This window comes from Nannobrachium achirus, assembly GCF_963921795.1.
Source record: "Nannobrachium achirus genome assembly, chromosome: 9".
In the NCBI taxonomy this organism is placed as follows: domain Eukaryota; kingdom Metazoa; phylum Chordata; class Actinopteri; order Myctophiformes; family Myctophidae; genus Nannobrachium; species Nannobrachium achirus.
This window is the reverse complement of record NC_137818.1, coordinates 17465464-17485913: the sequence shown is the minus strand read 5'-3', so window position 1 is coordinate 17485913 and position 20450 is coordinate 17465464. Positions and strand designations below refer to the sequence as shown.

The 20450-nt window shown below is 42.7% G+C and overlaps 2 protein-coding genes across 2 annotated transcripts in view; one reads left to right on the top strand and one right to left on the bottom strand.

The window, feature by feature from the left end:
* The first annotated feature begins 1016 nt into the window (after positions 1 to 1016).
* Positions 1017 to 20450, top strand: part of peds1 (plasmanylethanolamine desaturase 1) — a 33040-nt gene continuing 13606 nt past the window's right edge. Inside the window, exons 1-5 of the mRNA XM_080734213.1 lie at positions 1017 to 1192; positions 3640 to 3759; positions 4556 to 4647; positions 9482 to 9626; positions 15582 to 15794. Of these exons, the coding sequence (XP_080590339.1) occupies positions 3687 to 3759; positions 4556 to 4647; positions 9482 to 9626; positions 15582 to 15794 (523 nt within the window). The 5' untranslated portion in view covers positions 1017 to 1192; positions 3640 to 3686. The remainder of the gene's footprint in view (positions 1193 to 3639; positions 3760 to 4555; positions 4648 to 9481; positions 9627 to 15581; positions 15795 to 20450) is intronic.
* LOC308291749 (uncharacterized protein) lies at positions 12761 to 14901 on the bottom strand (the record flags this gene model as incomplete). Its single annotated transcript, XM_080733877.1, has 2 exons — positions 12761 to 13804; positions 14383 to 14901. 2 exons carry the CDS (start codon positions 14899 to 14901, stop codon positions 13295 to 13297), a joined length of 1029 nt encoding a protein of 342 aa, XP_080590003.1. The 3' UTR covers positions 12761 to 13294.

The following is a 20450-nucleotide window of genomic DNA, read 5'->3' as shown; positions in this document are numbered from 1 at the left end:
GAGTTGAATGCCTGCTTTCCTTAGTGGCCTTACTCCGAGTCCCCCCACCCCACGTCTAAAATACACTTTTTTAGACAGAAAAGAAAATATTCCACTGGAAGGCAAAATCTGGTCAATGGACAAGATCTGCAGAGAGCGCTGTGGAGTAGCTACAAGTGTTGGTGAATTATTTTCTTTTCTGTCCAAAAAGTGTATTTTAGACGTGAGGTGGGGGGCTTGGACTATTGCCACTAAGGAAAGTAGGCTTTTAACTCCCCAAAGCCATCTTTGGGGAGTAAGTCAAAGTAAGTCAAAGTAGCAAAACTGTATTTTTTATTAACAGACGAGAGGTTGCACTGCACAGCCTTTCCACGGGGGCAGCGGATGGTGCGTGACGCGTTAGGCACATGACGGCCATACATGACCGTCATGTTTCCACCTCAACCTGGCTTCTAGCGAGGTGGACAAAGAGCAACGGTTTGAGCTACAAACGTCAAATTTCAAAATTAAAGTAATTACCCAAGTCCCATTTCTGTCAGAATTTATGCCGTTTAACCAGAATTACTTGCCGCTCACGGATTGTTTAATAAAAAGCATTTTTATCCGACAGATGTCTGTATTTCCTGGTGTTCACCCTTGGAGAGTCGCGTCATCACCGTCATCTCCGTTCACGACGCGACTCTCCACTACCAGAGGCAGACATCTTAAAAATGTTTTTATTAAACAATCCGGGAGCGGCATGTAATTCAGGTTGAACGGCATAATCTTTGACCAAAGTGAGACTTTGTTAAGCACTTTATTTTTGAAATTTGACGTTTGTAGCTCATCTCGTTGCTCTTTGTCTACCTCACGAGAAGTCAGATTGAGGTGGAAACATGACGGACGGTCATGTATATGGCCGTTATGTATTCAGGGCTAGGGGCGGGGCCAGAACCCAGAAGCAAACAGTGACAGCGGAACTAAAAAAAAACAACACACCACACAGGCGAGAGGAAAGAATTAAGAATGGAGGAAGACGCTGCCAGTACGGACGGGCGTGGTGGTGTTGTTGGCCCTTCGGAGCCTCAGGGACCACCGCCGCAGGGACCCCGGGGGTCCCAGGGACCACCGGAGCCACCACCACAACAGGGGGGTCCGCGCGGGGGACCCCCGGGGAAGCCGGGGACCAAGAGGCACGCCGGGGCCCGGGAGCTGGCCGGTCTGTACTCGTCAGGTGAGTGGGTCTCAAATCAAATAAAACGCTCGGCCTGAAAGGAAATAGCAGATCTACAAGCTCACAACGCGTCGATCTCGCGACGCGTTGTGAGCTTGTAGATCAGCTTTTTCTTTTTTCCTGGGGGCGGGACGAGCGAGCGACACGCACCGCCGTACGACCGACGTGCAACTCGTGCTTAGACATTCTTTTGTAACACTTAGGAAATGTGATGTAATGTAATTGTTTCTTATTCTGTTGTGATAGTGATAGTAGGCTAATTGATAGTAGGCTAATTAGTAATTACAATGTTATATTAGTCTTGTCTGTCATTGTAAAGTAGTGTGTAATGCATAGACGGCTAATTACAATGTTATTAGTCTTTTATGCCATTGTAAAGTAGTGTGTAATACATATAGGCTAATTACAACGTTATTAGTCTTTATGTAATTGTAAAGTAGTATTTATATCACACTGATCTATGATGTCAGTTATTTTGGACAGAGAACAGCTGCCACACTCTGCCCTTTAATGTACATTAGTATTACTATAGTCTACACTACAGTATACAATACACATTTCAATGTAGGTATTTTGCAGACAGCAATATGAAAGAGCACACCCAGCCGTGTGTGTGTGTGTGTGTGTGTGTGTGTGTGTGTGTGTGTGTGTGTGTGTGTGTGTGTGTGTGTGTGTGTGTGTGTGTGTGCGCTATTACATACATATGTGCTAATTTTTCATGGACATGATAAGTAGTAGCTAATGATGAAATCTATTCTAGAGTTGCAATACCAACCCTTGACAGCCCATACATCCAAACAGAAAAGTCTGATTTGAGTGTGTTAAACAACCTCAAACTCACCAACATTGCAGCTGTACCAAATGCTTGGATTATCCTCTTTGTATCGATAAAGTGTTTGTTAAATCTACTGTAGACAACTAGACATGCGTGAGCTACTTTTTGTCAATAAATTCCATGCAGGTGATTTTTTCCCCCCTAAATGTTGGCGTTTGGAAGCGCTCGTTTTCAATAACGCAACGTGCTGCTGCCTCCTCCAACGGTCCTGTTGTATGCAGGACCGTTGAGTGATTTCCAACGAGCGATTCCAAAATCAAACACTTAGAAAAATAATCACCTGCATGGAATGTATTGACAGAAAGTAGCTCATAACATGTCTAGCCTACGGTGGATTTCTTTACGAAACAATAACTTGGCAGATACAAAGAGGATAATCCAAGCTTTTCGTACAGCTACAATGTTGGTGAGTTGAACCTTGGTAAATAGAATCAGATAGGACTAGTTTGGATGAATGGGCTGTCAAAGGGTTGGTATTGAAACTCTAGATGCCATACAGCAAAGGTAGCATTAATTAATCAATTATATACCTGTCTGGCTGGCAATCATTGTTTAAAAAACAAAAAACACAATTATTACGGACTGATATCGGATCGGTACTCGGTATCGATTGATACGCAGGTTGTGGGTATCAGAATATGTATTCAGTGTCGATACATCTCTATTTTGAGTTTTAAGAACTAGACAGGCATTATATTAACAGGTCCCGATGTTTTTCCTACAGTCCCACGGGCAATGTATCCTACATCAGGCCTTTATCATCATACTGTAGCTTGTAGCGTTGTCTCGGCTGTAAAGATTGACTTGTATAGACTCGGGCAGGGTGATAAACTGTACATGGCGAGAAACTGATAAAGCCTTAATTGTTGACTTTTGGAGTGGTCGGTATTATGTCACGATCAGGTGCTGTAGTAGGCTGCTGTGGCAGACCTTGGCCAGTGAGGTAATAGAAATGATTAGACTCATTCCTCAGAACAATACATATTTTTTTTCCTATGCAACCAGAACGAGCTGACATCGCTTGGTGCGTCCGACATTGCTTAGTGCAAGCACCCCGGAACACTTTGAGAATGCATCGAAGTGGCTAGAGTAAAAACTGTGCGACACACTTCTACGACCCTATATCAGTTCTCATGTCGGTGCCATGGCGACATCACACAACGTACTTTGAGATGCCAGATCATTCAACAGCACGGCAAATTGTGACTTTAATACATAATTCCCTTAATTCTATGATTCAATCTTTTCTTTTTGTTTTGTTGCTTTTCCCTTACCCCTACCCTCCCAGTTTAGTCTTTATGCCATTCCTCCTCACACACAATTTGTGTGTTGACACTGCCGTTGTATCTTCAGGAGCCCCCACCAGGAGGATGTCGAGAATCTGTCCACACCTCCCACTGAACACACTCAACACACCTGATATATGATGCACCGCGGCAGATTCGAACCGCCAGCCACCACGGTGGTGGGCACTGGGCGGGCACTTTTACTACTGTGCCAGTGCCACCCGAGCGCCAGTGATTCGATCTTCTCTAGCGGATTAGATCGTGACAATACATTATGCTTAGTTGTATATTAATGTGTCTTTTCATGTGTTCTTTATCATTTGAAGGTAAACGCTGTCAGGAGTGGATCTGTGTGCTCCTGTGTTTCTCTCTCATGGCGTTCAACTTCATCCACCTCCTCGCCAACTTCCACCTGGGTCATGTGACCAGCATCCTTCTTGCCATCGGTGAGTAGTAGTACTACTACAGTACACTGCAGATACTGTACATATTGATATCCATATACAGGGATTGACACTAATGTATCAGAGGCACCTGCCCTTCGGCCAAGTAAAGGCAATCTTCTACTTGCCCAAAGGTTAACGCCTACTTGCCCGAAAGGAAATCGTCCATTACAAAATAATAGGTAAAATTTGTGCTTGTTAAATCCCGCCGGGCAACCTGGAAGCAAACTCCACTTGCCCAAACATTTTATTTACTTGCCACGGGCAGTCAGGCAACCGTTAGTGTCAACCCCTTCATACTGTATACTACTTCTACTACAAACTAGGGATGGGACGATAATCGCTATTATCGTGATTAAAAAACACTCACGATAATCGTTGTGGAGATTTAAATCGTGAAATTGTCCTCCGTCATCAATTCACCTTTTATTTTTTCTGAGCTGCATATCCAGTACCACTTAAACCCTCTATAAATGGTAAAACTGACCTAAATATCATACTTGATAGTCTTTTTGTTGTGTTCTATCCGTCTGTCATTCAATGTTATATGAGATACATAAAGGTTTCCTATGCAAATAAGCCGAAAGGCTTTCTTGGATCTCCTTTTAGTTGACCGTGTACCAGTGAACTGTACTATCATGAAACTGTACCTTTTCCTATGCAAACTTCTAATAAAGTATTCAATCAATCAATCAATCAATCAATAGACAATTGATTTCAATAATTTCTTTTTTAAATGTCATGATGACCCTGACGGCGCTGTTTATGCCATTTCTTCTTGTGTCTTTCTCGTCTTCAGCGGCAGGAATCCTCACAGCAGACTTTGCGTCGGGCATGGTGCACTGGGGGGCCGACTCGTGGGGTTCCGTGGACCTGCCAGTGTTTGGAAAGGTACGCCAAACATAGACCACTCACCCCGTTTTAGTGGTTCTCAAACCTTTCAGGCTGGGAACCATCCTGACAAGCACTGGAATTTGATTCGGTTCCACAGATAAATATTGTGAAAATGGCAGCTCTACAAGCTCATGATGCCTCGCAGCGGTAGATTTGCTGCTGCGATTTGTAGATTTCCCCCCCCCTCCCCGAAAAATGACCTCTTTCTTATTTGATCATTTGGCCAATGTTTGACCAGTTTTTACAGTATAGTTTGTTGATTACTTTTGATGCATTTCTTTTGTATTAAAAAGGTCTCAGGTACAGTATACTGTGATTGGCTTTTGGCTAACATAATAAGATTATAAAATGGGGCACCCGCTGGCCTACCGGTCCAGGCGCATACCACATAGGTTCAGTGTAGCCTGACAGTGTGTCACTTGTTCTAGTCCCGATCCTGACTGCCTTTGCTGCGTGTCACTCCCCGTCTCTCTCCCCATTTCCTGTCAGTCTACTGTCCTGTCAATAAAGGCATAAAAGCCCCCCAAAAACCATATATTGAAAATAACAATTATACAATGTTTATTTTCTGTGCAGCCGGTGTGTTCAATGAAGTTTTGAACGGAAAAAGGGGCCAAAAGCCAATCACAATATGCTACGTCATCGTTCAGACAGACAGTCAATCATATTGTGTATATTGTGTGACGTCATTGGAAGGCGCAGGACCCCAAGCCTATTGTGTAGCCCGAGCACATCTTTTACCTACACCGGAAATAGGCTATCTACAAGCTTACAAGCTTGTACAGTGTATATAGTCTATTGAAAATTGTAAAAACGTACAAGCTTTTAGAGAGCCTATTTTCAGTTATTCGTAATATTTGAAGCGGTGAAAGCCACTTCCAAGGAGTGGCTTTGTCTGTCCCGTTCCCGTACATGTTTTTTTTTAGGATTCCCATAGATTCCCAAGGAGTGGCTTTGTCTGTCCTGTGTCCCGTGCATGCAGAATTGAGGATTGGTCAAGCTTCACATGACAATTTGGCCCTCCAGACAAAAACATTAATTCATTCAGAATTCATAAAAATATAGAACTAAAGCACATAGAAAGTATAGATCTAGAACACAGAATGTATAGATCTAGAACACAGATTTCAGATCACCGCTTCACTTCGAACTGAGGTTTGATTTTTGGAGCTGTGTGAAACACAGGCTCCATACGTGGCCGTGTGGGTCTGTGTGTGTGTGTGTGTGTGTGTGTCTGTCTGTCTGTCTGTCTGTGTGTGTGTCTGTGTGTATGTAGCCTGAACTTCCTAAACTTCGGCACGCCACTAGTCCCACAGTTTTGCCACCACACACTCGCGCCATATGTCAAATCGACCGGCTTACTCGGGAATCGTGGGCTATTACTTTTCTAAGAGAAAGGTTCTATAGTTTAATTGATATTAATTTATTAGTGAATTAATTTTCCCCATTGACTTATAATGGGAATTGCAAAAACTCACATTCAATTATTTGTCTCTCGCAAACCATAGGGGCTAGAGTTTCAAGACTTGGAGAGGAGGTTCATAATGATTTCAAGGATTAAATAAAAAATAATTGTGTCATTTGGCCGCATGGTGGCGCCATAACACCCCACTTTACGTTTTGGCCTGTAACTCTTGAACCGTAGGTCGGAAAATTTAAAATATTTTTTCCCTGGATTCCTTGGCAGGGTTCCCGCGGGTCCTTAAAAAGTCTTAAATTGTCTTAAATAAAAAATCGTGAATTTAAGGTCTTAAAAAGCCTTGAATTTGACCAAATCTGACCGTAGGTATTAAATTTGATGATGGTGTTTTTAAGGCTCATGGGAAAATTAAGCCATAAACATTTGTGCATATTCATTTGATTTGTTTATTTGAGTTATTAAAATTAGACGATGAGAAACTGCGAACAGGCTGAAGCGAGCAGCAGTCAGTGAGAAGAGGAGCTTGTTTGTTGTTCTCAGCTCCGCCCGTTTTGTCAGTACTGTGGTAATGTGTGTGGATGCGGAAGAGGGTAGTTTAGTTTTTTAACAAATCAAGCGCTCCTTTTCTCAAGCCTCCCGTCACATCAACAGCCTTCCCTGTACTTTAGCGCTCACAAACACTGAGTGAGCACAGACGAGAGAACACAAGTAAACATACTTGGCGTGTAGTGGAGTTGTCGTGGGCTGTGGAGTGGACTTCTTAAAAGTTTTATATGAAACAATTCACTTGCGATGCGGCCGTGCGCGATTCTCCATTGATGCGGGGATGTGACATAATCGATGTTTGTTGTTGATTTTTCTCAACCATGATGAATTAGCTACATGCTAAGGCTATTGTCCCGTACTCCCGTTCCTTCTGCCTGTGCGACAGAATGAAGCTGACAGTCATAAAGTTATTAGTCAGTCCGTTTTCATAGAGGAGAATCCACTAATCATCTGTGATTTATAACAGCTGTTCTACCGAGCGTTTTTACTTTCTACGCTCATCAATACACCGCGTCTTCCCTCCTCTCCTGACTGGAGTCCCGTTCAGTAACCTCAGTAATATAATCAGAGTCTGAGATTAACATTGAGGGGTGGCATTTTAAACTATAATGATATGCCCGTCTTCTAGTCCCTAACTTCGCTATTTGGACCCAAATTTCCCTGACTACATCTATTGTGAGAAACAGAATATTCAGTTTTCAATAACAAAACATAAACCCAGCTTCTGCAGTGAACTAAAAGATGCTGTATTTACAGAAATAAAATATAGGCCTACAATAAAAATATAAAGCAGCCTACAGATATACAGATCCAAATAGCGAAGTTAGGGACTAGAAGGGGTCCGCATCAGAGTTCCGACGGTCCGGTATTCCGACACTAAAACTATAACCCTAACTCTACCCCCAACCCTAAACCTAACCTCAGTAAACCTTACCTCAGTAACTAACCTGCCGACGCTAAGTAACTAACCTGCCTTACGCTAAGTAACTAACCTGCCTTACGCTAAGTAACTAACCTGCCGACGCTAAGTAACTAACCTGCCGACCATGTCGGAACAGCGGATAGTCGGGATAGTGAGCGCTTCCCGGGAAATTTGCAGAATAGCTGTCAAATCTGGGAATAAATTCCTTACCAAACAATTTCTTCACCAATGTGTTGGTAAAGGTGTCTAGTAACACATCTAACAAAGATTGAAATTCAACATCCCTAGGAAAATCTTCAGCTAGGGTAATTCTGGGTCTCATTCACTTACTATACACTATACTAAGTGTATAAGGAAAAGATAACTCCCAAAAAATATGCTTTAAGTAGGATGTGAGGGGTCTAACTAAGTGTTTTTAATTATTCTGAATCCATTGCAAGCATTTGTTTTGCACTAAAAATTCCTTGGGCTAAAAACTGACCCCTATACCACTGAAAAGTGATGACTCATCACTAAACCATAATTCTTATGACCTGTTTTTAGCCCAATGAATGTTTTTCGTGCAAAACAAATGCTTGCAATGGATTCAGAATAATTAAAAACACCTAGTTAGACCCCTCACATCCCACTTAAAGCATTTTTCCCCCTCATAGTATAGTGTATAGTAAGTGAATGAGACCCAGAATTACCCTAACTGTCAAAGATTTTCCTGGGGATGTTGAATTTCAATCTTTGTTAGATGTTACTAGACACCTTTACGAACACATTGGTGAAGAAATTGTTTGGTAAGGAATTTATTCCCAGGGTTTTATTAATATTCCCTGACTAATGTCTTATCGTGACATAACTCGGACAGCGCTGAGTTGTCTCATGCGACCTTCAAAACGCTCAACACGGCTACTCGCTCGCTTTAGCTCGCTCGGCTGTGTCTCACATGGATCAATGTCGCCTGAGACGGCGCACCTCCGTCAGCGCAGTGAGTGTGAGGTCGGCGGAAAAAGGCAGAGCGAACGGCCCGGGAGGGCGATTTGGGTCTTAAATTACATTTGTTGAGGTCTTAAAAAGGTCTTAAAAAGTCTTAAATTTTGCTTTTAAAATGGTGCAGGAACCCTGCTTGGGTCATGACGCATCTCCCCATATAGGCCACGCCCATTTGCGCCATGATAGATTTTCCGCCATCTTGAATTTTCTCCAAAACACACTTTTTGCTCCTTTTCCTACATATTTTCTTCAAATGTCACAAAAATCGGTACACATGATCCACACACACACACACACACACACACACACACACACACACACACACACACACACAGCTCCACTTCACACAGGTGTGATTTTTTTAAGATGAAAGAGTATTTGAAGTGGTCAAACTAGCAATAGAATGCATGTTCAATCTTCTAGAAAATCCTAATGATCTCTGATAATTCATAAAAGCTCTAACCTTTTATTTGTAATTTTGTGAAGGTGAGTATGGCTGAATTTACTATCAACCTGCAATTTCTTCAACTGGTTGGTTGTACAGCTACCAAAACATTGTAATTCCAGCAAAAGTAGTTAATATAGCATCCCAATCATTTTAACCACCATTATTTTATACTTTGGCTATTCAAAAATAGCAGATATACAAGCTCATAGCATGTCACTTCGTGCTGCACTATGAACATATTTTCAGATGAGGCTCCGCGGCCTCATACATTAACACATCTGACCATGAAAAATGACTTGCATCTTGGGAATGGGCTTATTGTGTCTAAAAAGACATATTTAACATTGTACACAATACACATGCCCCCACCCACTGAAATAAAAATAATTAAAATAGCTAAAACGATAGAAAGCAGTAAATGAAAACAGTTAAACACTCATCTTTTCTTTTTTCTAATTACAATCTAAAATATGAACCCTTGTTGTAAACATTGCAACGTGTCCCCCCTGTCCAGGCCTTCATCAGACCGTTCAGGGAGCATCACATCGACCCCACGGCCATCACTCGCCACGACTTCATCGAGACCAACGGCGACAACTGCATGTTGACCATCGTACCTCTGGCACACATGGCCTTCAAATTCATGGTCCTCTCCCCTGGTGAGACCGCAAACACAATGCACTGCATTTTTCATTACTTTTACAATGTATCCATTGTTAATAGAAATGCATAAGGTAATAGGCCTGACCTCGATTAGTCGAATAGTCGACTAATCGCTCGAGGGAGTCTGATTCGACTGCCCATTTCTTAGTCGAATCACTCATCACTGCCTCATGTACAGTACAACTCGCTCAATTGGCTGCAGCCCAAATCAAGAAGGCAATTACATTGGCTTCTCTTCATTTTTACTGCATTCACTTTAATTGCCCTACCTACCTGAAACAGTATTTGGTTCAGTCTACCTCATCATATCCACCCTTACTTTGATCTACCAAAAATCACTAAGGAGGTTGGACGAAGGTCATTCTGCTATAAAGCTCCATCTGATTGTAATGATCTTCCTCTATCTCTTAGATCCATTTCATCCCTCGGTCGCTTCAAGACTTCCCTATGTTCACATCTTGAATAAACTTGTATATGTGTTTCTAAGAGGGCTCTTACACGGAGACGAATTTCTTATTACCAGGTAGTTTTTAGTAGTAAAACGGCCATTTTGACACACGGAGACGCGTTTTTATGACCTAATCCGACACTTTTTTGAATTCGGGTCTGAAAGTGGAAAAGTGCGTTTTCGCATCAAATACGCAGCTGTGTAATAAAGGAAATCGGCGAGGGAGAGTGCGATGATGTCATAACACCCCCTCCCCTGCTCCTCCTCCCCTGCTCCATGAAGGGTCCAGCCCACTAGTTGCTCACACACACCACAACAACAACAACAACACTACAGTAGCAACACTACAGTAGCAATGGAGGTCGGAGTGCTAGCGTTCTTGTGCCAGCAGCTACAGTTTTTGCTACAACTTTTAAGCCAACAATTATTGCTCCAAGAGCGACACCGACTGCTCCAAGAAGAAGAACACCGACGAAAAGGACACTTGCGTCACCAACGATTTCTAAAATTTCTAGACATGACAAACCCACCCCGGAGAAGAACGAGAAAAGCAACGAGAAGGGAGTGTTGGGTGGTTCCAGGCAGGACCAGCGATTTCTGGGACAATTTTGTCAATGGTGTTGTTGGAGAACGTGAATGGAGGGTGAATTTCCGCATGTCCAGGGCCTCTCTCGTCGCCTTGTGCGAAGAACTACGACCGCATATCGAAAAGGAAACTACAAATATGCGGGCACCGATTGATCCACTGAAGAGGGTTGCAATGACTTTGTATTACCTGAACGATGAGGGAAGGATACTAAAGACGGCTAACTCCTTCGGCGTGTCCCGACCGACTGCATCGGTCATTATACGGGAGACCTGCAGAGCTATCGCCACACACCTAGGACCAAAGTACATCAAAAAACCATGTACTGAGCGCGAGGTGGAGGATCTGGTTGCTGGTTTCGAACGTGCGCATGGCATGCCGCAATGTTTGGGAGCTGTCGACGGCACCCACATAGACGTGCAGGCGCCTCGAGCCAACTCGACGGATTACATCAACAGGAAAAGCAGATATTCCCTTAATGTACAAGCCACCTGTGATTACAAGTACAGATTCATTGATGTTGTGGTAAAGTGGCCAGGGAGTGTGCATGATGCACGTGTTTTTGCCAATTCCCAGATAAACAAAGACTTGAAGAGTGGCAGGATTCCTGCTATGAAAAAACGGCTTGTAGAGGACGAGTTGCCTATACCAGTCTATCTTCTGGGTGATCCTGCCTACCCACTGCTGCCTTACCTGATGAAGGACTATGCACTAGGTGGTAGCTCACCTCGGGAGCAGTACTTTGGACTATCATTGTGTCGGGGACGTATGGTCATTGAGTGCGCTTTTGGTCAGCTCAAGGCAAAATTTGGCGCGCTACGAAGGGCTATGGACATAAACATGGATGACCTGCCCTATGTCATTTACTCCTGCTTTGTCCTCCACAATTTTTGTGTGGCCAACAAGGAGGCTACGGAGGAGGTCTCGTTGGCAGCCTTGGAAGCAGAACGGAACAGACAGCCTGCCACAGAGTGCAATCGTTATACTACTGATACCAATGAGGCCGAGGGCAAGAGAGTGAGGAGGGTTCTCGCTGAGTACCTTGACCCTTAAGGACTGAAAAGCTGAACTTCTTTTGTAATATACCACGCTGTTGCACGAGTACCTTTGAAGATGCTCTGAGCCTTTATGTCCTTCACGTCTTTTTTGTGTGGAAAATGTCTGAATATTTTTTATTTTGATTTGATATGTCTACATGCTCATTGCTCAAAATGTGTCACTTCACGCTGCATGTCAAGCTTGTAGATCTTCAATTTTTTATACTTTGATACTGTAGTATAATGGTCCAGGGATTTGATACTTTTGGAAAAGCTGCCAAAAAGTCATTCTTAAAAGTGAACCCATTTATGTATCTGTACAAAACGTGAAAATAAAGTACCACCTTGAACTTTGAACCTTGTTTTTTTATTTGTGTATAAAGTGCATAGAATGTACTCAGATGGCTAGATTGCAGTGTTGGGAAAAGTATATATATATATATATATATATATATATATATATATATATATATAAAATATATTTTATATATATATATATATATATATATATTTTTTGTTTTTGTTTTATATATATATATATATATATAGGTAGCAAAACCACAATATAAATAATTTGACACTGTTGAAATGTTAAGAATAAAACATATCAAGCATTGGCATCAATATACTAAATGAATGAACCCAAACGGGTCCATTTGGTTCCATTTGTACTCTGTCAGTTACAGTCTTGTAAGGGTCTATTATTATATCATGTTATAGGCTTTAGTTAATGTTTATCGTAAGAAAATAGTCCATAGATCATCTGATGCATGCATTGATGCTGGAATAAGCTGCTCTTCAAACCAGTGCAGCTAAACGTTCTCTTATTGATCAGTTATTGTGTTCATCGAAATCATGTAAGTCAGTGGTTCGCAAACTCATGCAGCCCCATTAGAGAAGATAAGCCAGGGACCCCCCATAAGAGAATATATTTTTAAGGCTCCAGGAGTGATTACCCAACCATTTTAATTTCAAAGATCCCCAATTATAACTACTCTCAATGGTAAAATTATTGATACAAATCTGCATTGATTAACTTGAGTAAAATTTGCAAAATAATATACATCTGTTATTTGTTGAAATACAATTACTTGAAAAAGGGCAGATCTACAAGTTGTTATTGATCAAATCAAACTTTATTTATCAATCACTTACAAAAAAAATGTCCAGAGTGCAGTGCACGTCAACAATATAACAAAAGCAAGAGGTAGTCAGTTTAAAATATATGTAGTCAGTTAAAATATACAAAAAATGTTACAATATAAAAATGTTACAATATACTACACACTCCAAAAAGTCCTGAGGTCTAGATGTAAAAAATAAGGCACCACAAATAACACGTGTGCAAAATAAACGCACTGCCACCTGAACTGTCTTTGACAGATGCACGTAAGAAAGAAAAATAATCAAATAAAAACAGTAAAATATACAATAAAGTGTCTGAGCATAGCAACAGGCGTAAGGACATTGGTTATTGTGCATGGTTATTGTGCATGAGAAAAAGGGGAAAAAAGGGTATAATGTGCTAATGTGTGTATTATACTACAATCTTGTGCAAAAGCAATGGGGAACGCTGTGAGGTGAAGCTGTGCTTCAAGCATCTTCAATTGCTTCGAATGGGGAGGGGGTTCGCCGCTGTGGGGTGATTTGGGCTGGTGCTGGTGGATGGGGGCTCATGAATGTTGGTGAGGGTGTATGGGATCTGGAGGGATGTGGGTCGCCGGCAAAGAATAATGAGCGCCTGTGGGGTGTAGCGTACTGGTCGGGGTACTGGTCAGGGTACTGGCCAGGGTACTGGCCAGGCATGAACTGGGACTGTCCATATCCACTGCTGTTACCGTGCGGGTGTACAGTGCGAGGTTGGTCAATTAACCGCTTCATCAGGGCTAAAGTTTCCTGAATACTGCCCACTATAATGTCCATGGTTGCTGCACTGCGTCTGGATGCTTCCTCACTGCGTCTGTCTGCTGCTTCCTCGCTGCGCCTGGCTGAGTCCGCCATGAAGTCCAACATCTTCTGCTTCATTTTGAGGTCTTCAGCCATGAAATGTTCAGCTGGAAGACTTCTCCTCAACCTGTTGGTTCTGTGGCCGGTCAGCGATGCCTAGAAAATAAAAACAGAAAAATGTTATTACTTTTGTCATCCTGATCTTTGATTTAGCACACAAAAAGGAAGATGACTGTCTTGTCTCCTTCCTGTCTGTACTGTCTTTCTGAAACAATGCAAATTATAATCACAGATGACACCTGGAAAGGGGCTGCTTTTGTTTAACCTGGGTGTGGGGGAGGCACGCGTGGGGGGTGCAATGTGTATTCCATGCAGACACAGCTAGTTTTGCATAGAGAATACATTTGAACAGCTTACTAGAAATCAAAATCTAACTTGAAATCAATACAGAATTATTGCCAAGTATGAAACCATGTTATGTCTTATAGTAATCCATAAAACCATTACTTTTAATCATTTATATAACCTGCTTTTAAGCATGTCACCAGGCGATTATGGGAATATTGTGGGCTACACTTTTTGTACAAAACAGCTGATCTACAAGCTCACAGCATGTCGCATTGAGTTGAGCCTGTAGCCTGTAGTTGATAGATAGATACCTAATTATTGTCCCAAGGGGGAAAGTCAGTTGCCCAGAGGAAGCACGTTAGCTTTAAGGTTACACATGTTATTACCTGGAGCATATCCCTGCGATGATTTGTGCGGTTGGCCGTGTCATCAGCTGGCTGACTTTCGTTGGGTTCGTTTTGGGAGTGTGGTGAAGGTGGTCCCGTTGGAGATGATTCCAAGTCCTCCGTTTCGAACCCCTCGGCCATAGCGCTCGTGGCAGGCGATCCACCCCAAATCTCGGAACACAGTTCGAAATATAGGCACACCACACGCCCATGTCCACTCCTTTTCCCTGTGTCCACCGCACCCCTGAATTTCGTTCGGACGGCCTTTAGTTTGGCTGTTAACTTGTCCTTGTTGATGGCGCCGACTTCATGGGGAAATTTGTTGTTGTCAACAAACTGTGAATACCGCGCCTCAAAGTCCACCAATATGTCGTTGTATTTGGTCAGGCAGGACTCCCAGTCGACATTCTCCTGCAGTTTCTTCGTTTTATAATCTAGTGTAACATGAAGGAGTAGCTCTGACTCCTCGTCAGTCCACACAAATGTAGCCTTTTTACCAGCGCTCGCGGATGCTGCCATTCTTCTGGTGTTTACGTTGTGAATGAAAAGCTATCAGAGGAGACGGAAGAGAGAGGCAGGAAGTGAAGGAAGTCACTGGTTTGAGCGCATGCGCATTCTCTTCTTTTTACTGGTTTTCCAGTGCCACCTGTAGGCCGGGCATATGAACTACAGCATTTTGCATTACATGGTGCGTTCCGTGTAAATGCAGACAATATGAGCCAATGCGAGGTGTAAAGGCGATCTCATTTTGAAAACGAATCCAAAATGAGATCGGCAGCGCCTCCGTGTAATAAGGGCCTAAATTGACTTTACCTGTGCCTCTTCTATTGCTCATCAGCTGATAATGTGGTGGGTGATGGGGTGGGAGAGGGTGAGCAAGCTATCTGTGTAAGAATGTATTTGTATTCTTGTCTTGTATTTGTTTATGTCTGCTGTTCATGTTCTTTAGTTTTTCATGTTTTTATGGGTCCCTTTTGAAAATGAGATGCTGGCTGCATCTCAAATCTGAAATCTGAATCCTCTCGACTGAGAGATTCATGATTCTACTAGGAGAATCAAAGACGCAAAGAGTCTACTGAGTCTTCTATTGATCGATCATCAAATTATTGGCTCAGGAATGCAACAAAAAATACAGAAATCTCCATGGACTCATTTTTGGGTTTAAATACCTTTCTTTTATCTGTTTTGCACATTTCTAGCGGAGGTTTACCATAACTACTCATGGTACTGCTACCTGTTCGCCCTGGCCATCTTCGTGACGCTGACCAACCAGATCCACAAGTGGTCCCACACCTACTTCGGCCTGCCTCGCTGGGTGGTCCTGCTCCAGGACCTCCACATTATCCTGCCTCGCAAGCACCACCGCGTGCACCACGTGTCCCCGCACGAGACCTACTTCTGCATCACTACAGGTACATCCACCACGTCTCCCCTGCATCACTCAAAAATTGTTACCGCGACTGTCCATCACATACGGGCCGGTGAAAAAAAGCGTTTCACGGCGATCGACGCGATCTGGAGATAGATTCCGAGATAAAGCTATTTTATTGCCGAGCATTGCCTTGAAGCCAGCAGAGGATATTCACTTCCTGATGACGTCATCTCCCAAAGGACCGTGGGAGATTGAGTTTGGGGCACGGTGCCGCTGTCGGTTGCGCCATCATCGCCTCATGGGGCTTTTAAGCCGTGACATCATTTTGTAGTCAGACCTCCAAGCAGATTTATTATCAATATCTGTCCCTCACTATTTCAACAGATCCGAGACAAAAATAACGACTAAAGTATAATTCTACCACTTTCCTTTCAAGAACAAAGAGAAGAAAAATTTGTAAATAGTAAAACTAGTAAAAAGATTCACAGGCGCTGGGGCCTTTTGGCCCCAAAAGTTCTCCTCTGCCTACAAAATGATGTCAGACTTAACAGCCCCATAGCTAGAAGAAGGTCCTGGGTTCGATTCCCTTTTGGGGGCGTGTTCTCTCCTCCACGTCATCAGTGCCCATACCCTAGGTGGGGTTGGCAAAGGGGCCTTTCTGTGTGGAGTTTGAATGTTCTCCCTAATGCCTCCCCTGGCCAGCCGGGGCACTGCCTGATGGAGGGGAAAGGAACTGGTTGGAATAACATGTTGAGTGAAAAGAAGCGGCTTGGAATCCTCATGCATAGAAGGAAGCATGAGGTCAGTACGTTGCTCTCCCCAGGTTTTGCAGAGGGAGAGCAGCACCCATGATTACATTAGATAATTGACTCCGCGTGAAAAAATGTTTACAAAATCATGGGATAAAAAAAAGGAGTGACTTGAGCTGATAATATTGACTGTGTGTGTGCGTGTGTTTTGCGTTGCCAGGTTGGCTGAACTACCCCCTGGAGAGGCTGGGCTTCTGGAGGACCCTGGAGGACCTGATCCAGAGCGTGAGCGGAGAGAAGCCCCGCTCCGACGACCTGAACTGGGCTCAGAAGGTCAAGTAACCCCCCTCCACCGTCCAGCCTCCCGCAAAGGCCTTCAGCACTGCAGCCCCCCAGTACCTCACACCACTACTGGCTCTCTCCTGTCTGCTCTTCTAGTCTTACCGGCAGACTAAACTTAACCGACACGTTGCCAAAGCTTTTTACGTCTCGCAAGCAAGCGCCATCGCACGTTCTTCGGTGGGAATCTTCCGTGACAAACAGGGGGGGGGGGGGGGGGGGGATCGTCGTTTTGAATGGGCGGTATCTCTTAAATTCCCTCGGCGGGTTTTACGAAACTTTGAACGTTGTACACCTAACAAGAACTCACTGCTTCCTAAAGCGGACATCCTGTCAGAATGTGTGGACAGACAGACAGACAGACGCCATTGCTAATTGGAGAAGAGATTTTTTTTTGGAGAACCCGCAAACCGTTTAACAAACTTACTTGAAAAAGAGAAGAAAAAAACTCTGTTCCTTTGCAGCGTTAATTGTATTTTCTCCAAAGCCAAAGTTACTTTTTTCTTTCAGAGACAATGACAATGCGTCTTGGTTCCAAATAATCTTCTGCTTTCTCATTCTTAATTTGTCTTTCATTCCTATAATTCTTTGCCAGCAACTGGTTTAATGGATTTATACAGGACAAAAGAAAAAGTGTGGATTTAGTAGTAGGGCTCGGCTTATCATTCAGAATATTTATATTTAGAATGAGGAATAATTAAGCCTCATCTTGGCCAGGAGTCACTTGAAAATGAGGTCTCCAACCTCAATGTGATTTCTCCTTGGTTAGAATAAAGGTTACATACATTTATGAGCAAATTGCAGTTTATAACAGGGTTTTTTTCCCCGTGCCATTTGCTCACTGTTTGAATTTAGTTACAAGGGCAAAATAATAGTCAGGTCAAATTGTTTGTGTGCCTGGCTTCTTTGCATTTTATCTACAGAAAACGTGAAGCCACCGCTTATTATTTTTGAAAGATTTGGCCAAATAATATCTACATGTAATGGGTATGTATGTTTTGCTGATGTAATTATCTGGCCCTCAGATTATCACGTGGTTTGGCCTTCACACTATTGCAAAGTTTCTCAAACCTGTAACATTTCAAGAACCGCCAAATAACTCCTTTACGGGTCCATTGGGTTCACTTTTTCGGAGTTGCATACCTGTAAGGCATCCATTTGGTCCCTAACTGTCAATAATTTAGCTGGGGACCCCCTGGAACCCACTCAAGGACCCCCTGGGGGTCCCCGACCCCACCTTGAGAACCACTGCTCCTACTGGGTCAACGGGTGGTTTGTGTTTATCGTAGCCATGGAGACTTGCAGCAGCCTTACGTACCGCAGATGCAGTAATTGTGCGTTCGTCTCATGTTTGCTCGTTTGTTCTGCAGCACACTTTTGTATTGTTCTTGTGGAAGTCGTTGCTTGCTAGGCTCTGTGTACATATTGATCATATCTGTTATGTGCCATTTACACAGCCATTCACAGCTTTTTGTGAAGTTAAGAATACCTTTTTTAGCACATTGAGTAATGTTGCCAGAGTGCAACATTAATGCCTTGACAAGTGTACTTGGTTATTAATGAGGGCTTGATAGTAACGAGTTGATTTATTGAGTGCTAAAGATGCATAACGTTAAAGGTTAGTTCACGCTTTAGTGATTAATTTGTAAATGTAATGTAAAGAGTTGCCCTCAACAATATGTCTTATATATCTAAAGTTAAAGTCTCATTAGCCGCCGCGCCTTTTTCCTCTGTATTTTCCTCTTGATTTGCAAAGGAGGCAAATGTCAGTTTGAAACGTAATCACTTGACAAACAATCGCATGACAGAACTATGAATGCTCAAGATGTCACTAACATGAGCTTAGAAAACGCATGCGCACAGCATGTTGGCTTGTTTACGCAAAAACATTCACCGGCTTTCCTTATGTTTTTTGAGCGGTGCAAACAAGCTCCTACATTTTCACTTTGTGTCTATTAGTACGGATGTATGGATAGCCAAAATGTATTAGTACGGATCTCCATGTACTGTATGGAGATCCGCGCTCATACACATAAAGTAACTGGCGTCACGGATAGAACGGCCCATACAAGGAGATATGCATGTGTGTTGTGTTTGCACCGCTCACCTGCACATGTGCGATTTTTAAGAATTTATACTCCGTAGTGCAATGGGGCAGTGTTGCCAGATTTTGCAAGAGAAATAAGCAACCTAGTTTGTGACAACAAGCCCAAGAGAAGCCACCTAGACCAAAAGCACTTTAAACGTGTACAGTACACAGTATCAGCTTTTTGTAAATAGCAGATCTACAAGCTCACTGTGAGCTTATAGTTATGCTATTTTCTAAAAGAAATCTTGGAAAAACTAAATCCAAATAAATAAATAAAAAAGAATAAGCAACTACACTTTGAAAGCGAGCCCCCCCCAATAGCTAGTTGCAGCCACAGACATAAAAAGGTAGACGCCTCTTCCGGCTCTCTGGTACCCGTCTCGCCTTGGTGGGCATTTTTGATTGACAGGCTTGGAATTCTTCTGTGTGCGTAAGGTCGGTGGGCAGGTTTGAATGGAAAAGTCCCGGAAAAGACGCGTTGTGATTGGCCAGTAGTGTTTTTGAGTGGCAGCCTGCCCTCGACACTGACTCTTTTGAGCCCACCAAGGCGAGACGGGTTGCTCCAATCAACTGCAGTGGGTGGACGAGGTATCTAGCTTTTTATATCTGTGGTTGCAGCCACCAATATTTACAAGCAACTTTACAGAAGAAAACAAGCCCAAAGTTGCTTATAATAAGCAGACCTGGCAACACTGCAATGGGGTCTCTTGCCTACAAGAACTTCTCTTGCTGGCAAGTGACACTGGCGCGTGATGGAGTGTATATATAACGTTTTAAAATGAGTGAGACTGCCACTGAAGTGAAGTTCTCAAGTTCACACACGTTTGGTCATATTGCTCATATACATAATTTGACCAAAATGCGCTCCGCTTTGAATGGCCCAAACTTTTGTTTTAAATCCAAGTTACACGGACAGGAACTCTTAAGAGTTGAACTGATGAAATACTTGGTGTTGGAATTTATTATTATTAATATAATTTTTTAATTACTTTATATTCTAGTTTGTAAGTTTGCCTCACGCTTGCTAAGAAAAGTAGAGTATTGTGAAAGATGGTTAGTTTGTAATGTGTGCTATAGTTTAAATTAATGCAGGTTAGTGGATGATGTATGTCATCAGCCCACATGATTATTTGAGGCTTGCCTATTTCTTTCAGTCCGTTTATCCAGTTTTACGTTATAAGAATGTTGGTAATCCTTAAATGCACTTTTAGGAGGGGAGAGCACTTAATTTTATTTTATTTTATTATTATGGCCTTATGATGCCCAGCTTATGTAAAATGCTTTCTTTGGGTTAGTTGGATTGATGCAGTTTATGGTCTAAATAACGCTTTTTACATGACAACGGTTTAAGTTGTGATACGACATACCTTGGAAATTTGGAAAACTTGACACGTTTATTTAATACATTTTTATACCTAGGTAACCACCAGCTTCAGAAGTAACGTTGGTGTAGATATTTATCAGAATAATTCCTTTTACCGTCTTTAGGGAGTTTTGAATTGTTTACTGCTGTGTTGAA